Source organism: Miniopterus schreibersii, assembly GCF_964146895.1.
Source record: "Miniopterus schreibersii genome assembly, chromosome: 19".
NCBI lineage: Eukaryota > Metazoa > Chordata > Mammalia > Chiroptera > Miniopteridae > Miniopterus > Miniopterus schreibersii.
In genome coordinates, this window is record NC_138119.1 from 14,523,369 (window position 1) to 14,542,869 (window position 19,501).

Consider the following 19,501-nt stretch of genomic DNA (forward strand, 5'->3'; position numbering starts at 1 on the left):
ATATTCAGGTGACCAGCACTTCCTGAGCATGCAATATCCAGCACCGTGGAGGTTGGGGGCGTGGGTGGTGAGGAGAGGGCTTGAGCAAGTGCAGGGGTGCTGTGTGCTCCGTGTGAGTGTGTGGGTCTCAGATCCTGGGTTTTTGTGCAGAGTATCTCCTCCATTCTACCCTGCTGGAGGCTTCTGAGTCCAGCAACGCAAGGGAGACAACTTGCCCCCTTCTCCCTAAGCTGTGGTTCTCCCAGAAACCATTAGGGGCCGCTGTTGCTTCAGCCACCAATGACAGGTGGGTCAGGGCCTGGGTCCCGTGACAGGTGGTCCCTGCTGCCCACCCTGACTGACCGGTCAGGGTAGTGTATATGAATTGTAATTATTGTCATAGACTCATGCCCACTCCCCTCGGGCCCTGCCTTAATGAGCTGTGCTTTGTGGGACAGCTGCCGGAGTGAGCAAATCTCTTCAGAGTCCAGGTGTGTGGCAGCTTGTGGCAGCGGGAGCTATAGCCCTGAGGAGGGATGCAGGAAACACTGGTACAGGATGCTAAGAAGTCCTGAGCCATGACCAGCTGCTTCCACTGCCACCCCCTTCTGCAGTCCTTTCCTTTCAAATGCCTGGGTGACACTGGCAGGAGAGCTGGGAAATGAACTCCCCTGGGCTTCAACAGGCCTCCAGGGCATCTCTGCTGGGAGAGGGGCGCCAGACACACAGGCTGCTCTGATGCCTCACCGGGTGGCACTGAGCATGGACTGGTGATGTCCTCAAGGCCCCTCCCCACCTCGTGTTCTGCCCACTTCAAGTCTGTCCTGAGATACCCCAGGACATGTCTGCCCATGGAAATAGCAAGAGATAACTTCAAGATGAGATGTCAGGATAGGCTGGTGAGCCTGGGAGGCCAGATACAGGGTTCCCTGCTGGGCTCAGCCACTTCGGGCTGCCTGAGCTCAGATACAAGCAGGGTGGTCCTGCTTCACTGCCATGGCAACCCTGGCTGCTCAGGCCCCCAGGAGGTGGTGTTTGACAGCAGCATTCATCCTGTATCATTGCTTCAGGGTCACCACCTCAAGTCTCCAAGGAGGGAGGGGGGAAGTTCATCTAGTGTTAACTCCATAGAGATGAAGAGAAAATGGGCTGCTGGGGACCAGGGTACAAACAGACATTGGCATTTATTGTGGCTTCCCCAGAGAGGGGAGGGGAGGGGGCAGGAGTGAGGGCAGGGAGGAAGCAAGCCTCTTAAAGCCTTAATAATCCAAGGGTATGAGGGAGATTGAGGGCGTGAGACCAGGAGAGGTGGGTGATTCACTCCAAGGGATTTTTCAGGGGAGCAGGAAGGAGGAGCACCAAGCTTGGGAATCCCCGGGATGGCAAAGGAGAGGAAGAGGTGAGCGCAGGCCTTCAGGGCCAGGCTGGGCCTGGGTGCTTCCACCCTGCCTGGTGTCTGAGGCAGAGGGTAGGAGGTGACACGCAGTGGTGAGAAAGACGGTCATGCTTCCCAGCAGCCTAAACATGGACACAGGAGGTTCCAGGACCATTCTGGTTGCTTATCTGGTTTCAAGCGTGTTGATGGCCCCGCAGTCCACAAGAGACCTGTGGGCTGAAGGTGGGGCTGTCCGGACAATACCTCTGGGGTGGACAGGCCCTCTCTTCTTAGTCTGAGTAGGGGCTCTTTGAGGGCCTAATCTCCACTCCTGCTGGGACCTTGTTTATTTTCTCAGGGAGCACTCAGACTCCTGAAAAAATTTTACAATGAGTGCTCTAATCAAACCCCAATCTTTCCTGCCCCACCCTTGGCCACCCCATGGTCAGGGGGTGTAAAAGTCTGCACATCTCAGCTGAAAAGGTCAGGTCCCTTCCTCTCTGCCCATGGGAGGCCAATCACCCAGGGAATGGAGTGACCCTCAGTGCCCTGGACCCCCATTTTGAGGGCTACAGTCTGAGGAAGCTCCTCTTGGGGTTGGTGGGGAGTCAGGCTCTGCATCAGTGGGTAGGAGGGGAGCCCGGGCCCCCCGGCACTCTGGGCTGTAATAGAAGGAAAGGAGGCGAAAGGAAGGCCGCAGCTCCTCCTGTATGCTGTCCAGGATGTGGGTAAATGTTGGTCGCAGGCGGGGGTTCTGTTGCCAACAGCGGCTCATCAGCTCCTGCCTGGTGGGGTGGGAGGGCAGGGTCAGAGGGGTCTACAGCCCCTGCCTCTTGTACTGAGAGGGTCAGTCAGTATGAGTAGGGGGTCACAGGGAGTAAATGGGCAACATAGTGGGGATTTAGAGTTGAGTTTAAAGCTGGGGATCAGTGGAAGTAAAAGCCTCAGAGGAGGTAGACCAGATCCCTGGGCAGGCGATAGAGGTAGGCAGAGCAGGGATGTGGAAGGGGCAGGCTGGGGTGACTCACAGCTGAAGGGGACAGCTCTCTAGCTCCTCCAGAACCCCACCATCCATGACAAACTTGAGCACCTGCTCATTGGATAGACCCTGGTAGGGTTGTTCAGCCAGGGTCACGATCTCCCAGAGCACCACGCCAAAGGACCTGAGGACACATAGGAGGGACTGAACCTACCACCCTTCGTGAGAGAGTGCACCCAGACCTCTCCCCAGACCCCACTTCCACATCCCCTGAGCCCTCTGCTCCAGCCAGGCCCCACCAGACATCCGAGTGGGTGGTAAAGATTCCATCCTTGAGGGACTCGGGGGCCATCCAGCGCACAGGCAGCAGCCCCTTCCCGCCCTTGCGGTAATAGTCTGTCTCATACACATCTCGAGTCATCCCGAAGTCTGGAAAGTAAGGGGGACAGGGTGTGGGGCAGCAGAGCCTTCGCTAGCTCCTGCCCCAGGAATACTTATCCGAACCTTCTCCACCTCCAGAGTCTCCAAGAATCCTGGAATGTGAGGGCTCTAAGTACATCAGAGACTCTCCCATTCGAACCCCTCTGTACTCTGACGGAGACTGAGATTCAGGGTGGGAGGCTATCAGGGATAGAGCTGTGGGCGAAGCCTGGGTCCTTGGATGCTTAGCTTAGAGGGAGCCTCTCAGCTCCTCTATACCCCCAATCTTGACGGTGAAGTCCTGGGACACCATGCAGTTTCGGGCTGCCAGGTCTCGGTGCACAAACTTGTTGGCGGCAAGGTAGGCCATGCCATCTGCAATCTCACCAGCCATCTGGATCATATCTCCCAGTGCTGGCCGTGGCAGCCCGGGGTTATTCTAGAGCCAAGAGAAGGGGCTGGTGATGAAGGAACCTAAAGGCAAGACGCCTCACCAAGGATTATCCCCCATAACTATGTCCGAGTCTTCTCTAACTCTCTGGCCCATTGGCTCAGAGTCTTCCCAGTCCTCACCTCAGCCTCTGGGCGCAAAGATCGAAGATGGCTCTTGAGGTCCCCATGGGTCATTAACTCCATGATGACCAGAGTTGGCTGGCCCTGAGACACCACACCCAGGAGACGTACCTGAGATAGACAAAGACCCTGGTTGCAGGTTCACCCAGCTCCCCTGGATCCACCTGGCCAAAATCTTGATCTGCTATGACCACACTCTGACCCAGATACCAACCCTGACCCTAACCCATGACCTTGATTATATCTGTCATCCTACCCTTTATGATTGGCCCAACTCTGACCTTGATCCCAATCCCAATCCCAATAATGATCTGGACATTCAATATTGACCCCCAACCATGACTTATCTCAGCCCTAGCCATGAGTCCACCATGACCCTATCATGACCCTGGTTTGACTCTAACCCTAACCGTGACCTTTACCCCAATTAGGGTCCTAACTACAGTCCCAACCTTGACCTTGATGGTGCCCTGACCTCATCCCTGACTGTATCCCTCTTACCTAATTATGACCCTGACAATGCCACTGACCCTCCCTTACCACATGGTGACATTTGAATGCCTTCATGACGGAGGCTTCCTTGAGGAACTCAACTCGTTCTCGTGGGCTGGCCAGCTCATTCACTGTCTTCAGGGCCACAGGTGTGGACTCCTCTTCAGCGTCAAGTCCTTGTGCCAGCCCCTCATATACCATCCCGAAGGAGCCCTGGCCCAGTTCCCGAATTATGGAGATCTGCTCCCGAGGCACCTCCCATTCGTCAGGGATGTACACTGAGAGGAGGTGGGGGTCACAAGGCAAGGATGCTGCTGTCTGCCACTCCTCCACCCACGTCTCTCCTCCTTTGAAGGGCTCAGATCCCAAGGCTCTCTGCTCCAAAAAGGTCTCCTGCAAGTTTGCCTCTCCTCCCCTCCTGTCTCCCTTTCCCACACCACCTGTCCACCCACCCCCAGACCTACTATCAGAGGCACTGAAGTACTCCGGATTCACAGAGGCATAGAGGGTGCTGCTTCTGCAATGGGAGGTGAGGGGATCAGGCTGGAAGGAGCAACATCAGAGCACAAGGAAGAGGGACAGTGCAAGGAGGAGGGAAGTTACTGAATACCCCCACCCTGATCAGGGTGACACTTGGGGAGCCCTGAGCACTCTCTAAACTCATCTTGGTCTTAGTCCTGGGACCTAGGATCTGACAGGCTGGAAACAGGGAGGACAGGAGTAAAGGGGCTCCTGCCTCCTCAGCTAGTAGACCTTAGAACCCAGCTAATCAAAGTCCTGGCCCCACTTCCCTCTTCTATTCAGCCCCAGGGCACATCTGACATCAGGCATCCCAGAATAGAGCCTGTGGTCTCCTGCCTCTCCCCCAGCTAGGCGGAGCCAGCTCCATTCATGTGGGGACCCAGACAGAGGGATTTCCCAGGATGTGGGACTTTCACTGCTAAAACCAAGAAAGTCCCAGGGAAACTGGAATGAGCTGATCGCCCTAACTAAAAGATGTTTCTCCCCCACACCAGCCTCAGGGGGGTTACTTCTTTGAAGGAAGTCCTTCCTGCCATCTCATCTACTACCTTCTGATTGCACTGACTTTATGCTGAGGGCTCAGGGAGAGAAGGGGGCTGGGAAGCAGCGGGACCTGTCCTTACCTCTTCTTGCTGTAGAAGAAACCAAGGGCAGCAAGAATGATGAGCAGCATGAGCCCCACGGGGGTGACAGTGAGAAGGACATGCAGCCCCCCGGAGTCTTCCTCCTCTGGCGGTCAGTCAGAGGGCAGGAACAGAGGGTGGCATCGAAGAGGGAGAAGTCAGGGGTAGATGACACTTCTCTTTCCACAACGGAAGATGAGGGTGGGCCAAGGATGGGATGGAGGGGCCTGTGGTCCCCACACGGGAGATGTGGCTGGGGACCTGGGTAGAGCCATTTGGGAGTACAGGTCTGGGACAGAGGCTGTGTATACCTGAGCCAGGGATGTAGAAAGCAACACTTTCTGTCCAAGAGCCATTGCCAGCCAACGAGGTTGCTCGAACTCTGGCAGAGTAGTTTCCAGGGGGCAGCAGGGCCAGATGGACACCCCCAAACTTGGCATATCGCAGGCGGGATACACACAGCACTGTGGCCTCCTGAGGGCAACACAGAACAGCTGGCTGGGAAGTGGGTGGAGGCACAAATTGGAGCTGGGTTAGGGGGTCTTCTGAGGTACCTACCTCTCCCAAGCGGCGGTACTTGATTTCGTACTTGAGGATGAGTCCATTGGGGTCCGATGGCTCATGCCAGCGCAGGAGGACACTGCTCTTGCTGGCTGCCTCCCAGGCCACCTTCCCTGGGATGACATCAGCCTCTCCTGCGGGAAGAGGCAGCCCAGTCACAAGTACAGTCATGTGCCACATAAGGATGCTTCTGTCAGTGACCGACAGACGATGGGGGTCCCATAAGATTATAATAGAGCTGGAAAATTCCGCCTAGTGACTTTGTACCTGTCCTAACGTCATAGCGCAGAGCAATACTCACGTTTGTGGGGATGTTGGTGTAAACAAGCCAGTGCATCGGTGTATGAAAGTATAGCACATACAAGTGTGTACAGTACATAGAACTTGATGATAATAAACAGTGTTGCTGGTTTATGTATTTACTATCATATACTTTCTGCCGTTATTTTATTATTATTTTTAGTCCACACCTGAGGATATGTTTTTATTGATTTGAGAGAGAGAGAGGAAGGGAGAGGAAGAGAGGGAGAAACATCAACATGAGAGAGAAACATGGATAGGTTGCCTCCTGTAAGCACTCGGATGGGAGGACCCTCACCTAGGTATGTGCTCTGACTGGGAATCGAACCCACAGACTTTTTGGTGTAGGGGATGACATTCCAACCAACTGAGCCACCCGGCCAGGGCTGTCCTTATTTTAGAGGGTGCTCTTTCTATTTATAAAAAATGCTTGCTGTGAGCATAGTACTCGGTGTTGTGGCTGCTGCATCTCACGCGTTTACTGTGTTTCTTGGCTGCGTTGTTTTCTCTTGTGCCTGATTTAACCTCGTGTTGTTTTGTGCAGTGACATGCTGTACAGGCTTGTAGCCTACGAGCAATAGGCTAGACCATATAGCTTAGGTGTGTAGCAGGCTATACCATCTAGGTTTGGTGTTCACACAACTACGGAGTCGCCTAGCCACACATTTCTCGGAACATACGCCCGTTGTTAAGCAGCGAATGACTCTCACCTTCAAATTCAAACCCAAGGGGACTAAACTGGGAGGTTTGAGGAAACTCTAGGATTGTGGGGACTGGGAGGAGCAAGGAAAGCAAGGCCCTGGGGTTAGCTGGAGCTCAAACTCGCTGGATGGAGCACTAATTGGGTAGGTGCTCGGGGTCGAAGGTGGGGCGGGCTCCTTACTGTGGGCCATGGTGCGCGCAAAGACGAAGGTGGCGGCGCTGCAGCCTGTGGCGTGCGCCGCATGGTTGCAGGCGTGGATGTCGATCCGGTATTCCGTGAAGTGGCGCAGGCCACTCAACACGGCTCGCTCTCGGGGCACTTTGTCCTCCTGGATCTCGAAATCTGAGCTGTTTCCCCCGAGTCGGAGGGCCCCTGAGGCGCGGCGGTGCCTCCCCGAGTCCCTAGGGAGGGCGCGAGTCAGAACCGGGTCCCCCCACCCCTGCCACACCCCTCAGCCGTAGCCCCACCCCAGCTCACCTCTGAGGGCTCTTATTGATGGACGTCACCTTCCAGGGGGATCTGGGGAGACCAGGGAGGGCGCTGCAACGTCCGCCCGGAACTGCCCCCGCGCAGCGGCGCACAGCCTCCCAGCCCACCCGGCACCCGGCGGCGCCAGCAAACCCGCCCCTTTCCGCAGGACACGCCCCAGGCCCCGCCCACTTGTCCCGCCCCCGCCCAGGCGGCGCCGCACTTGGGGATGGTGATGGCGTTGTGCAGAAAGTTTTCAAACTTCTTTTGGAACGAGGCCTCTTGCGCCTCCAGCGGTGGCAGGACCTGCCCCGGAGGTGGGTGCTGGCAAGGGCAGCAGCCGGGCTCCATCTCCGCCTCGAGCTCCCCGTCCTCGTGGTCGAAGCGTGGGTCGTTGTTGCTGGTGGGCAGCCGCAGGCCTGGCGCGTGGGCAGGGAGGGACGGAGTTAGAGCGGCAGCCCGCACGCCCGGTGCCCCAGCCGCTCCCAGGCCTCCTCCCTGCGCACCGCGGTGGCAGTAGTCGTTGAGGTAGAGGTCGCTGTCTTCTGCCAGACGCTGCCACAACACCAGGTAGTAAGTGATGTTCCCATTGCGTTGGGTCGGTGGCTTCCAGCGCACCAGCAGGTGGGAGGAGGAGTTGGACGTGGAGATGACGTCTTGGGGAACCGTGGGCGCTGGGGGTGTGAGTAAGGGTACAACTGAGAAGCTGCAGATCCCTTTTCAAATACTGTCTGTTCCCCCTCTCTGAGTACAACTCCCACTTGTCCCAAGGAATAGGTGACTCTCAACCTCTTCCTCCTAGAACTGAGCAGTTTGTCCTTTATTTGTGCCCCAAGGGCCCTTGATCTGGCTCAGTTATTCCCCTGCGCTGTCCCACCCACAGTCTCCCTAGGATCTGGGCGAATGCCCTTTATTCTTTTTTTTAAAAAAAATTCTCACCGAAGGGTGTTTTTTCTATTGAAAGAGAGGGAGGGAGGAGTAGGAGGAGGAGCCAGAGATAGAGACATTGGTGTAAGAGAGACACATTGATTGGTTGCCTCCTGCTTGCGCCCCCACTGGACAGGGGATCAAACCTGTAACCCAGGTATGTGCCCTTGGGAATCGAGCTGAGACCTTTCCATGTACAGGCCAATGCTCTAACCACTGAGCCACGCCGGCCAGGGATAATTTTTTTTAAATTTATTGATTGATTTTAGAGACAGAGAGAGAAAGGGGGGGGGGGAGATTTGTTGTTCCACTTATTTATGCATTTATTGGTTGATCCTTGTATGTGCCCTGACCAGGATCAAACCCACAACCTTGGTGTATAGGGAGGATGCTCTAACCAACTGAGCTACCTGGCCAGAGCCTGCTCTCTGCTCTTTCTAGGACTCAAGCATCTGGCCTCCCATCCTCTATGGGCTAAGTGTTCAGTGACCCAGCATCTCTATTTCTGGTGCCTGGGTTCCCCCATTCTCACTAGGACCCAGGCATCTAACTCCTACTCCCTCCAAAGGCCTACCTGCAGGCAGGGTTCGGAGGTAGATGATGGGGCTCTGGGCTCCTTGGTGGGGGCTATCCTCAGCAGTGGTCAGCGTAATGGCCCGCACAAACACTGCATACTGTGTCCAGGGCTTGAGGGGAGCCAAGGTCACTCCTGGCTCCTGGTTGCGGCTTAAGGGCAGCTCCACATCTAGCAGGTTCCAGCTCTGGGTCCCACAGGCATCTGGACCTATGTGCTCCGTGGCATTCTGGAATGGGCTGAACACCCCACCCCCAATTTCTAGCAGCTCCCTCCTCCCTAAATCATCCCAAGACTGTTATTGCCATTCTTCTTCCAGTATGCATGAGGCATCCAGAAGCAGATGTGGGTCCACCTTTGGGGTAGGTGCCTTGTGGCACTCACAGAGTGGGTCTGCTTAGAGCTGGAGCTGAGGCAGGATCCACAGTATCTGTCTCTGAGGGGGCACAGCCTGCAGTGATGGTGGGGAGCTTCCTGAAGGAGCTCTTCGATACTCTGCCCCTTGAATCCAGAGGCACGCGTATAGTTGTGCAGATTGTCAGTTGCACAAGCCAAGGGGTGCCATTTACATTGCAATCCATGTTAGCACTCTTCAAAGTATGGTTCAGGGACCAGAAGATTTAGTATTACCTGGGAGCTAGTTAGAAATGCAGATTCATGGGCATTATCCAGGACTAACTGAATCAGAATCTGTGGGGGTAGGGCCCAGGAATCTGTATTTAACAAGCTCTCCAGCTCCCCATGCTAGAGACCATCACCTACCACTGAGGCCTAGGAGAGCTTTGGCCTTTTGAGCAAGCCTCCCACCATTGACTTCCCTCCCTTCCTCCCAGGCCAGGGCCTGTGCTAGTGAACAGCTAAGACCTCTTAATTTTAATTTGCAGGAAATGCTTCTAAGCCAGGTGGCTCCCATCTTCTCTCTACCATAGGAGGAGAAGTACTCCTCACCCCTGCCCCCCCAGCCTGCCATCCCAAATGCTTCCTGTGGCCTAAGCACAATCCCTCCTGCTTTGGTCGGTACACTCTCCAAAGCAAAGAGCAGCCTGTCCTTGGCTGTCCCTGGTTCCTTCCTTTGTCAGGCTTTAATGAAATGCTGGCCAAGCTGCATATAAAGCTGGCCAAATTAGTGGGTACTCCCAGACCGCTGCTGGGGCAGGAGCATGTGGTCAGTACAGAATATTAGCACAGTGAATTGAAGTTTAATTATCCAAGCCTTCCCAGCGGGGCACCTCTCCCTGGCTCTCAGAAGTCCTGACTCCCCTTTTCATTTCACTAGGTGAGGTGAAAATGCGACACGGAGGGATGAAGGTAAGAGGAGCGAGCCAGAGGTGGGCCCTACATACAGGGAGTGTGCCTTGGGGGTACTGGCTTCCTGACTCCCCATAGCCCTGCGTGGGCCTGTCCTCCTTTGCCTTGGGTCAGGATGACCCCGCCCCGGTTCTGCCCAGCTCCTTGGGTCCCCTCCCTGGCCCCGCCCGGCTCTGTCCCCGCAGGGGCACTCACGACTCCTTGTAGTACACGATGAAACTGAGTAGGTCGCGAGCCTCCAGCGGCTCGTAGCGCTCCCAGCGCAGTAAGATGCGGTCGGCCTCCGTCAAGTTGGACACGAAGCGCAGGGTGCGGGTCTGGCCTGGGCGGGGCGAGTGGCGAACGCCCGCCCTCAGCCGCGTGGTCATCCTCTGGAGCCGCCCACTTCCAAGCCCCGACCTTGACCCCGCGGCATCCCACCCCCAACACCGCCTCTGAAGAGCAGTCATCACATTGTCCCCTCCAAGCGCCCCTTCCCACCCGGCTGCGCTTCTGGGTGTTTCTTGGGGTCGTGTGCTCCCCCCTCGGGATGGGGGTTGGGCCTCACAGGCGGCGCGGTCTCCGTTGGTGCGGGGGTTGATCTCCGCCTTGTTTTGCCGGCCCCGCGTGCCGGTCACCTGCTCCAAGTGGTAAATGTGCTCCAAGCAGAGGCGTGGGTTGAAGGCGAAGTAGATCTTACCCACGGGAATGGTGAGCCCGGCAGTCACCCAGGACCCCAGTTGCTGTAGGTTCTGGTTGTCCAGCACGTACAGAGTGTAGTTCCTGGGGGCCAGAGAGGACCTTGTTCCAAACGGGAGATGGGGCAAGGGTGGGAGGAGGAGGAGCCTTATGGGCTCCCCTTGGAAAGGCTGTGTTGGGGGCACAGGGGAGGGGGCGCACCCACCCACTCTCACCAGTGCACTGGAGGTATTCATACACACCAACTCTATACCACTGACCAGGAGTCACCCACACTCCCTGTCTTTTCCTCATCACTGGGGTTGACAGTTGTTCTGTCTCCCTCCTTCCCTCACCTCACATTAACTGAGCACCTTCTACATGCCAGGCTAAGGAGTGGTACTCAGCATGGGGCTATGCCTCTCCAGCTGGAGAGTGGGCAACACTGGGGATACATGGCAGTGTGCCAGGAGACATGAGGAACCACTTGCCTGGATGGGAATTTTAAACATTGTCTTTATTTTGAAAAACCCTGGCAATATTAAGGATAGGCCTTTATTGGTAGGTGGTTGGAATGGGCTTCAAACCCAGGCAGTCTTGCTCTGCAGCTGAAAGGATCAGATAACAATTATAGCCAACCCATAGAGATTATATGTAACTGCAGTTTACATAGTATATACTGGCATTGTTTTAAGTGCTTTATACAGAACAATTTAAGTGATATTTACAACAGTCTTAAGAAATAAGTAGTGTTATATTAACCCCATTTTACAGATGAGAAAATTGAGGACCAGAGAAATTAAGTAACCAACGTACTAGAGTCACACAGCTAGTGAGTAGCAGAGCTGGCTCCAGAGCCCATGCTCTTCACCACAGTTTTGGGAGTGTAGGGGTGAATATGGGATAGAGGGAGCTGATCAAAGGCTTGTTTCTGACTCCTTACCCGTCCACCATGGCATCTCCCCGGATTAGTTTGAGGTTCTTGAAAAAGCCCAGGGACACAAGGGCAAAAGAGTGCTTGATTTTGAGGAAGCCAGTGATGGTCTCTATCAGCCCCAGGCTGTGCTGCAGCTCCTGCTCCAGGTTGTCTGGGGAGGGAGAAGACAGGGCTGGAGCAGGGGCAGTGAAAGTGGTGGGTCCACAGGGCAGGGGACTAAGTGGGGTCCAGGGCAGGGGGCATCCTCAGCCTGGGACTCAGGGTAATGGGAAGTGGTGCTTTAGCTGGGCCTCTGTAAGGGGTGTGGCAGGAGGAAGGGTATAGCCAGGAGGAGAGGTATGGCCCCGAAGAATGTACTAACAGCCCTGGCGAAGATTGAGGATTAGGCTCCCCTCCACGTGCGTGCAGCCCACCAGATCTTGTGCCACCTGGACGGAGTCGATAGTCTTGGTGCCCACCTTGCACTCTTTGGGGCAGAGCCCCTCACACTTGTGGCAGAATATGCTGCAGGGGCAAGCGGAGGGTGTGGCATGAGCCCTGGACTAGTCTGAGCCTTCTCACTGCTTCAAGGGTGCCCTCACCCACCCTACACTCACCTACTGCCATTACGGGTGAAGCCTGGAGGGCACTGGGCCAGGCAACTGCCCTCATGGATACCGAAGGTGGAGGCGTGGCTGGGCACAGAGCGCAGGCTGGCACAGAGCTCAGCTGTGACACAGCGCCAGGACTCATGCTGGTAGGTGCCTGGAGGGCAGGCCTGGTGGCAGGCACCCTGGAAGTAGAAGTGGCGGCAGGCAACGCAGGCACTGGGGTCGTCTGGCTGGCTGCAGCCCCCCAAGCATTCGGTGTGGCAGCACTCACCCTCCGCTGTGCAGGCTCGCCCATGGGGACAGGGGCACACTGTGGGCAGAGTGCTGTGTGAGACTGTATCCTTTCGTCTGTGGCCCTGGCCCCACCCCCTCCATCTGGGATAACTCTCTTAGTCTGAACCCAAATCACTCCAATTCAGATAACACTGGTTGCTGATTCTCCCTCAGAAAGGGGCTCTTGAGGACAAGGACTGTGGCCCCTCTCTGTGGCTCCCCACCTCCCGCAGTGCCTAGTCAGGGGTATCAGAACTCATCCCAGAGCAGTGACCTTGTCCATCAGGGCTGCTGCTCCCCCTCCTGCTGTCCTGTCTAGGCCTGGTGCCCAGATCGTCACTGGGCATTGTGCCAGGGTGAACCAGCCAGCTTCTCCTGAGTAGCTAGGCCCAGGGCAAGGTGGGTCATTTCACCCATGCCCCTGTCCATACCTCCTCCCTTTTCAGCTCTCTGCCCTGGGAAGGAGGCAGTCCCAAGCAAAAGTGGGTGGGTTTGGGGCTGGGGAACCAGCAGCCTGGGAACTCTACACAGTGGCAGCTGGATGTCTGTGGGAGCGTGCATGTGGTGCGGGTCAGCCAGGGCATGTTGACACTATACACGAGAGAGGACACGAGAGAGGGCGTGCAGCAGCTGTGTTTACAGCCAACAGGGAGGCATCAGGGAGGCGGGCTGGGAGGATACAGTAGGGATCTGGTTACTCTTCTGCCCTGATGCTGAGGGGTGAGGGAAGCTGATCCCCAGGAACTGCTGGAAAGGACCCCAGATTGCTCCCAGACTCCGAAAGGCCTTCTCTCCCCTAGAACTTTCAATTCCCCCTCTTCCCACCAGCCCCTTCTGGTTCTACCCTCCCTTTTCTCCTCCCCCTTGCTTTTGTTTCCTCTCCATGCTCCTTACTTCCTAAAGATCCCACCTCACATAGTGGTCCTCGCCTGTCCTCTCCGTCTGTCACCTCCTCCTTTCTTCTACCCAGCCTCCAACCTCCCCGTTACAATGCTGCCAGCCACCCTGGGTCACCTGTGCTGTGGTCACTTTTGTCAGGACCAGAACTGCTACCACAGCCTAGGCACTGCTCTAATGCTTTATCAGCCAGCTCATTCCTCACAAGAACCCTATAATCTTTCTACAGATAAGGAAGGCGAGGCACAGATAGGCTAAAAGAGCAGCCAATAAGTGGTAGAGCCGAAATTCAAACCCAGGCCCTCTGGCTTTGTAGTTAACCACTGCCCCAAATGCTTCTTGTGCTGCTGTCTTGTACCCACTCATGCCCACTCTTACCCCCATGCCCACCTTGTACCTGCACTTTACTTTTTCCATTACTACCTGATGCCATCTTGTGCCTATGTCTTGACTACCTTATGCTACATCAGTTATTTAACTTTTCTGAGCCTTAGTTTCCTCATCTGCAAAACAATAGTAGCTGCCTCATAGGATGGCTGAAGATTAAAATGAACGGTGGCTGCAAAGTACTGACCCACACCATCCTGTAGCCACCCATCTGACCCTGCCTTCCCTGTGCCCTCCAGTTGTGTTCTGTGCCAGTGCCCACCTCTCTGGCAGTGGCTGGAGGTCCAGCACCTGTAGTCTGTGTGCCCACTGAAGGTGGTCCTGGCACAGGGCTCCCCAGTAGCGCCCAGCACACCAGGACACACGTCGGCACACTCTTCGCCCAGCTTGTTGCCCACGATGTGGTTGGCACCAGGTGAAGGCTGCAGCAGGCCCCAGTCTATGGTGGAGAGGTGGCAGAGCTCCTGGTTTTTTTCCACACGCACGGCCCCACGCAGCACAGCCCCCAGTGCCGGCAGCCCCACGTCCCGCAGGTGTGGCATCTCAAAGATGACTAGCGCATAGCCCAGGAAGAGGTGGGCACCGCGTATGACTGCTAGGTTGGGGAAGAGGTCACGCAGGCTCTCCAGGCCATAGACACGGAAGAGCAGCAAGTACTCGGTGACTTGAGTGAGGCGTGGGAAGCTGAGGCCACGGAAGTCCTCTCCTGTGGCAGTGAACATGAGCAGGATCTGCAGGTGGCCTTCAACCACACTGCAGTTCTCCAGCCGCCGCAGCTCTGCCACCTCTGAGCGGATATCCAGGCTGGGGCACACTGTGGGCACAAGGGCAGGAAGTGGTCAGTACAGCTTGGGCCAAGCACTTCATCCCACCCCAGCAGCTTTGGAGGAGGGGATCATACTGGGAGTGAGACATGGAGTGGGAGCCAGGTTCTGCTGTGGGTGTGGGGTGCCTTCCTCTAAGGGCCTCAGAGGTCTCACGGGCAGCTTGAGGGGGCTCTGCCAGATGAGCAGACGAGCCCCCCCACCCTGCTTCCCCTTCTCCATTGATTGCCACTTTCTCCTTGCAGCCAGACTCCAGATCTAAAACCATCCTGACTCCTTTTCTTTTCTCATGTCCACACCTTGTGGGCTCTGTCTTTAAAGCACACCCAGAATCCAACTGCTGGTCACCACCTTCACTGCTTTCACCATCGTCTTCTCCTGGATTTGCAGCAACAGCCTTCCAAACAGCCCCTCCACCTCCACCCTGTCCCCTCTTCAGTCTATGCTCCACTCTAGAGCCAGAGTGATCTTCTCAAAACACAAGTTGGATCACCTTCCTCCACTGCTCAAAACATCCCAATGGCCCTATATCACTGATTAAAAGCCAAATTCCTTACCACAGCCTACAGGGCCTCTGCAGCCTCTGTCACCATCCCCTTTTTCTCTCTTCTGCAGTCACATTGACCACTTTACTGTACCTTAAACAAACCAGTCAAACTTCTGTTTTGAAGTCTTGGCACTTTCTGTTCCCTCAGGCTAGAAACTCTTCTCTCTAAATGGCTCCCTCAGCCCCTTTAAGTCTTTGCTCAAATGTCACCTCTGACCATCCTATTTAAAACTGTGACACTCCAGCCTGGCTGGCATGGCTCAATGGTTGAGCATCGACCTAGAATCCAGGAGATCACAGTTCAATTCCCAGTCAGGGCACATGCCAGGGTTGCGGGCTTCATCCCCAGTAGGGGGTGTGCGGGAGGCAGCTGATCAATGACTCTCTCATCACTGATGTTTCTCTCTCTCTCTATCTCTCCCTCTCCCTTCCTCTCTCTGAAATCAACAAAGACATATTTAGAAATAAAATAAAATAAAATTGTGACCCTTCCTACTTTATTTTTTCCATAATTCTTAACACTTGCTAATATATAATTTATTAATTTTGTTTACTGTAAGCTCTGGAAGGCAGGGATCTCTGTATAATCTTTGCTGTACCCTTGGTGCCTAGTATAGTGCCTGGCACAAAATTGGCACTCAATAAATATTTGATGAATGAAAGAATGAATGAATGAATTCTTTGACTGGGAATCAGTAGTCTGAGCTTCATACACTCTAATTCTCTCCCAGACCTAAGGGAGCTTAGATGCCAGGTCCCTGCATTTGTTTATTTTTGAAGGGACATCCCATGGCTCCCCATTGCCAAAAGTTGAAGTTTAAATACCTCAGCCTGACACTAAACTCATCCCCACTAATATCTACAGCCTCAGAAGGGTTCCTCACCCTGGTAATACCTTCAGCTCTTGTCTTGCAAGCCTCAGGTCAAGGCCCCCTACCCCTTCCCTCACCTTCCAACCATGAGTTAATCACTTTCCCTTCAGGCTCAGCAGCACTTAGTCCAGTACCCGCACTAGAATAGCTGGGGCATTGCTTCAACATTGCTCTCTATATATATGACCTCCCCTCCCCTCCAAGGAGGAAGTCTTCTGAGGTCAGGGCCCTTGTTAGCTGGCTTGTTCAGGGCTGGAACCACAGGGCATTCAGAAACCATGGGTTGAATGGATGGACATCTGGATCCCAAGTCCACTCCTTGGGGATGCCAATATGTCTGGCTTCTCCAGGGCCCCAGCCCCACTTCCCTTTCTCTCCCCAAGGCACCTAGGACCGGTCCCCTAAATGGGCTTCCTGGTCATTGCACTCACTTGATCCCAAGGATACTTTCCATGGCTCCCCATTGGGGAAGATTCAAATCTGTTCTTCTTCCACTTGCCATTCAAGTCCTGCTGACCTCTGCAGCCTCTACTCCCTCCCTTCCTACCTACCCCTCAGCAACATCACAAGTGTCATACATAACCAGGCCATCCCCTGATGGGTAAAAGTGGGGCGGGCAGGTTCCCTGGAGCTTACTTCACACCTCCTCCCTGTTGTTCTTAATGGGCCCTGTGCTTAGTTCCTCCCAGCAGCTCTGAGTTTGTGTATCTGAGCACGTGCAGGTACAGGCACATACCCAAAAGAGGGAGAGAAAATGAGAAAACACTTCTATCCCTCCAGGCGAAGGCCAATCAGGCTCTTCGAGGCAGATGGGGGATTCTCTCAGGCGCCCAATGCCATTTTCCATCATGCCCCCTGCCTCTCTAGGGCTCCCCTGATGGGAGTCATTTGGAAAAACAAATCTCAGACCTTCACAGATTAACCCTCACCTGCTTCCCCTTAGGGCATGGCCCTGCCCAGAGCTGCACTGGGAATGGGACATCTGGGTCCCCTGACCAAACATCAACCCCTCCATCCCCCCAGGGACGTGCTCCTGTCCTGACAACCATGCTTCTGGCTGGCATTTTCTGTGCCCAATCCTGGCACACAGTGGAGGAGGGGAAGTGGTGTCCGGGAGGGACTATGCTTTGAAGGCAGTGAGTCTGTGACTCTTCAGGGACCTCCTACGCCAATCCATTTGCATCATTTTTGTCTGTGTAGGAAGGGAAGACTCTGCCTTGCCCCAGGAAGACCCCAGTCTGAGGATGTCAGGCAGGCATGGAGTCCTGGATTTGCTGGATTCCTGAGCCCCGGAGGCTGGAAGGGAACAGTGGATATGGGAAAGGGGGAGTCTCTTAATCCTTCCCCTTTTGAATCTTCCATCCTCAGCTTTTTTCTTCTCCCAGCCAATTCCCCAGCACCCCCATGAGGGCCACTTAGTCTACATGGTCCCACCCACCCCAAACCCTACACATGGGGATTGTCTGGCCTGGGGCATCAATAAAAAGCAGCCCCCACCCCACTCCAGTGAATGGGCCCTAAGATGGGGAACATGGGATAGGGCCCTGGAGGCAGGAGCTCAGAATCCCAGTCTAGCTTTACCTCTCAATTTCCTGAGTCTCCGTCTCCTGCCTGCGCAGTGGGTTCAGTCACTTAATTGTGCCTAGTTCTCAGCTACCCATTCCATTCCTGCCCACTTCCCATTCAGGGGCCCTGGGAATGATCTCTAAGACTCTCCTCCCTCATTTCAGTTCTCATTCAGGCTCTATTGGGATCATGGTTTCATAAGCAGGAATGGAGGGCATCTCCATTCAAGGTCTTTTTTACCTCCCGGGGAACTGAGAGGAAAACACCCTCACGTAGGGAACTAACTGCTCTTCCTGGTGGGAAGTCCTTCTGAGAGCTAACACCAGTCTTCACACAGCAGCAGCTAAATTGATGTGTTCCAGCTGGAAGCTCAGTTGTTCGGCCTCCCAGCTGACTGGGAGGGAGATGGGGCTCTAGGAGACAGTACGGGAGACTCACCCTCTAGTGTGTCCAGGCCAAATCCCAAGGACAGGAAGATCACAAGCAGACATGCCACCCATGGCCACAGTCTGGGCACTGCCATTGCCTCAGTCCTGACTCTCCAGATGGCCCTGGGCAGAAGGGTCTCACAGGCCCTAAGGGACACAGAGACACAAGCTTCTGAGGGGAGAGGAAGGGTAGGGACCAAGCCACATGGAATCCTACCAGTTATGGCAGGAGACAGAACAAAGGAATGACAGACAGCCACAGAGACACAGTGGAGGCATCGAGAGACAGGGACTCAGCTTGAAGGCAGAGACAGAAGAGGACAGGCATGCAGACAGCACAGGGAGAGGCTCAGAGGGGCTCCCAGGGGGAGAAAGTGACACAGGGTGCAGAGCAAAAGGGGCCAGCCCGCCGCAAGGGCGAGAGAAGCCCGAGGAGCTTGCCGTGCCACGGAGAGTAGCGAGTGTCCGGGAGCGGAGCGCGCGGGAGAGTCTTTCGGGATCTGCAGGGGCGCGCTCTGCTCCCGAGTGCCCGAGGGCCGCCTCCCGCTGCGCACGCCGGGTGGGGGTGGGTGGGTGTGGGGGGGCGCTCCGGTCCTCCCCCCGCCCCCAGTCCAAATGGATTGGTTCGCTGGGACCTCTAGGCTCTCTCCGCCCCTCCCGCCAAGCCAAAATATTTAGCCTGACAACTGGGGCGGGTGGGATGGGGACAGGTCTGTTGGGGAAATAAGGCCAAAATAAAGGGGAGGTGGTGGTAGGCCAAGAACTGAGCTCCCCGGCCCCGCCCTGCGGACTTTCCTCAGGCTGGGCTGCACCGCCCGAGGCGTGCTCCCAGCAGCCGGGTTCTGGAGGAGCGGTTCCAGGTTCTGCCTTCACGCCCCGACACCTGCGGGGTCACTTCTGGCAGCCGGGGCGCGGCGGAGCGAGCTTGTAGAAACCTGGAGGGAACGTGAATTGTGTCTCCTTAATATTCAAGCCTTTGGCCTCTCCCAGCCGCTCAGCATCCCCCGAGGCCTCCACGTCCGCTTTGGGGTGCGAGGTTCCTTCTCAGCCAGGTCCCTTGGTTTTGACCAATATCCCCGTGGAGAGGGCAGTCACCCTGCGGGGTCCCTCCTCTGTCCTTGCCTTCTTGAATTCAGGCTGCTTGATGGTTTGTCTGTTCGTCCCAGCCTCAGGGAATGGGCGGGTGGTGGTGGTGGTGGTGGTGGTGGTGGTGGTGGTGGGGTGTGTGTGTGTGTGTGTGTGTGTGTGTGTGTGTGTGCAGTCTGTCCCCGGGCCCTGGGGGAGAAGAGAGCCGCGCGCCGCTCTGTCCCTGGAGCCCTTGTCTGCGCCCCCCGCAAACCCTCCTCCTGGACCCCTCTTCCTCCTCTCCCTGGCTGGAGACGGACGGGCTCTTGCAGCCACGAAGGCCGACGGGGTGTGAGCGGCTGGTACATGCCCTGTGGCCCCTGGGTGCTGGGGATCCCGGGGCTTTCCGGGTGTGTGGCCTCCTAGGACCGACGGGTCCCCAGCTCCACTCGCCGGCCGCTCCCACGTTCAAGGAGCTAAGAGAAGATCTATTAATTTCTCCGTGCAGAAATCGATGCTCTTGTCAGGGCGGCGATCGATGCCAGCCCAACCTGGACCTACCCAGCCTGGGGGCCAGCGCTGGCTGGCCTGAGTCGGAGGCTGATGTTGGGGGTCAGGAGGCGCAGGGCGGTGGACGCTGCAGGCCGCACCCCC

The 19,501-nt window shown here is 55.8% G+C and overlaps 1 protein-coding gene across 1 annotated transcript; it reads right to left on the minus strand.

Annotated features, from left to right (window-relative positions):
- Positions 1–1,144: 1,144 nt before the first annotated feature.
- On the minus strand, positions 1,145–18,293 carry INSRR (insulin receptor related receptor). The gene is made up of 23 exons (XM_081122154.1): positions 18,224–18,293; positions 17,793–17,929; positions 13,808–14,359; positions 11,995–12,298; positions 11,760–11,902; positions 11,405–11,549; positions 10,352–10,566; positions 10,000–10,126; positions 8,497–8,735; positions 7,502–7,669; positions 7,219–7,414; positions 7,005–7,046; positions 6,708–6,928; positions 5,522–5,658; positions 5,275–5,437; positions 4,964–5,069; positions 4,283–4,335; positions 3,867–4,096; positions 3,327–3,437; positions 3,033–3,192; positions 2,633–2,762; positions 2,383–2,517; positions 1,145–2,139 (listed from the first exon to the last, which is right to left on the minus strand). The coding sequence occupies exons 2-23, from the start codon at positions 17,875–17,877 to the stop codon at positions 1,896–1,898; spliced, it is 3,906 nt and encodes a 1,301-aa protein (XP_080978280.1). The 5' UTR covers positions 17,878–17,929; positions 18,224–18,293; the 3' UTR covers positions 1,145–1,895.
- Between the last annotated feature and the right edge of the window lie 1,208 nt (positions 18,294–19,501).

Excerpts from the sequence above, each read along its gene's own strand:
- INSRR (XM_081122154.1), bottom strand. The coding sequence starts at position 17,877 with ATGGCAGTGCCCAGACTGTGGCCATGGGTGGCATGTCTGCTTGTGATC. Across the intron at positions 11,550-11,759 it reads CCTCAATCTTCGCCAGGGCT|ACAACCTGGAGCAGGAGCTG; the intron begins GTTAGTACATTC and ends CTCCCTCCCCAG. Across the intron at positions 4,336-4,963 it reads TTCTTCTACAGCAAGAAGAG|AAGCAGCACCCTCTATGCCT; the intron begins GTAAGGACAGGT and ends CTCCCATTGCAG.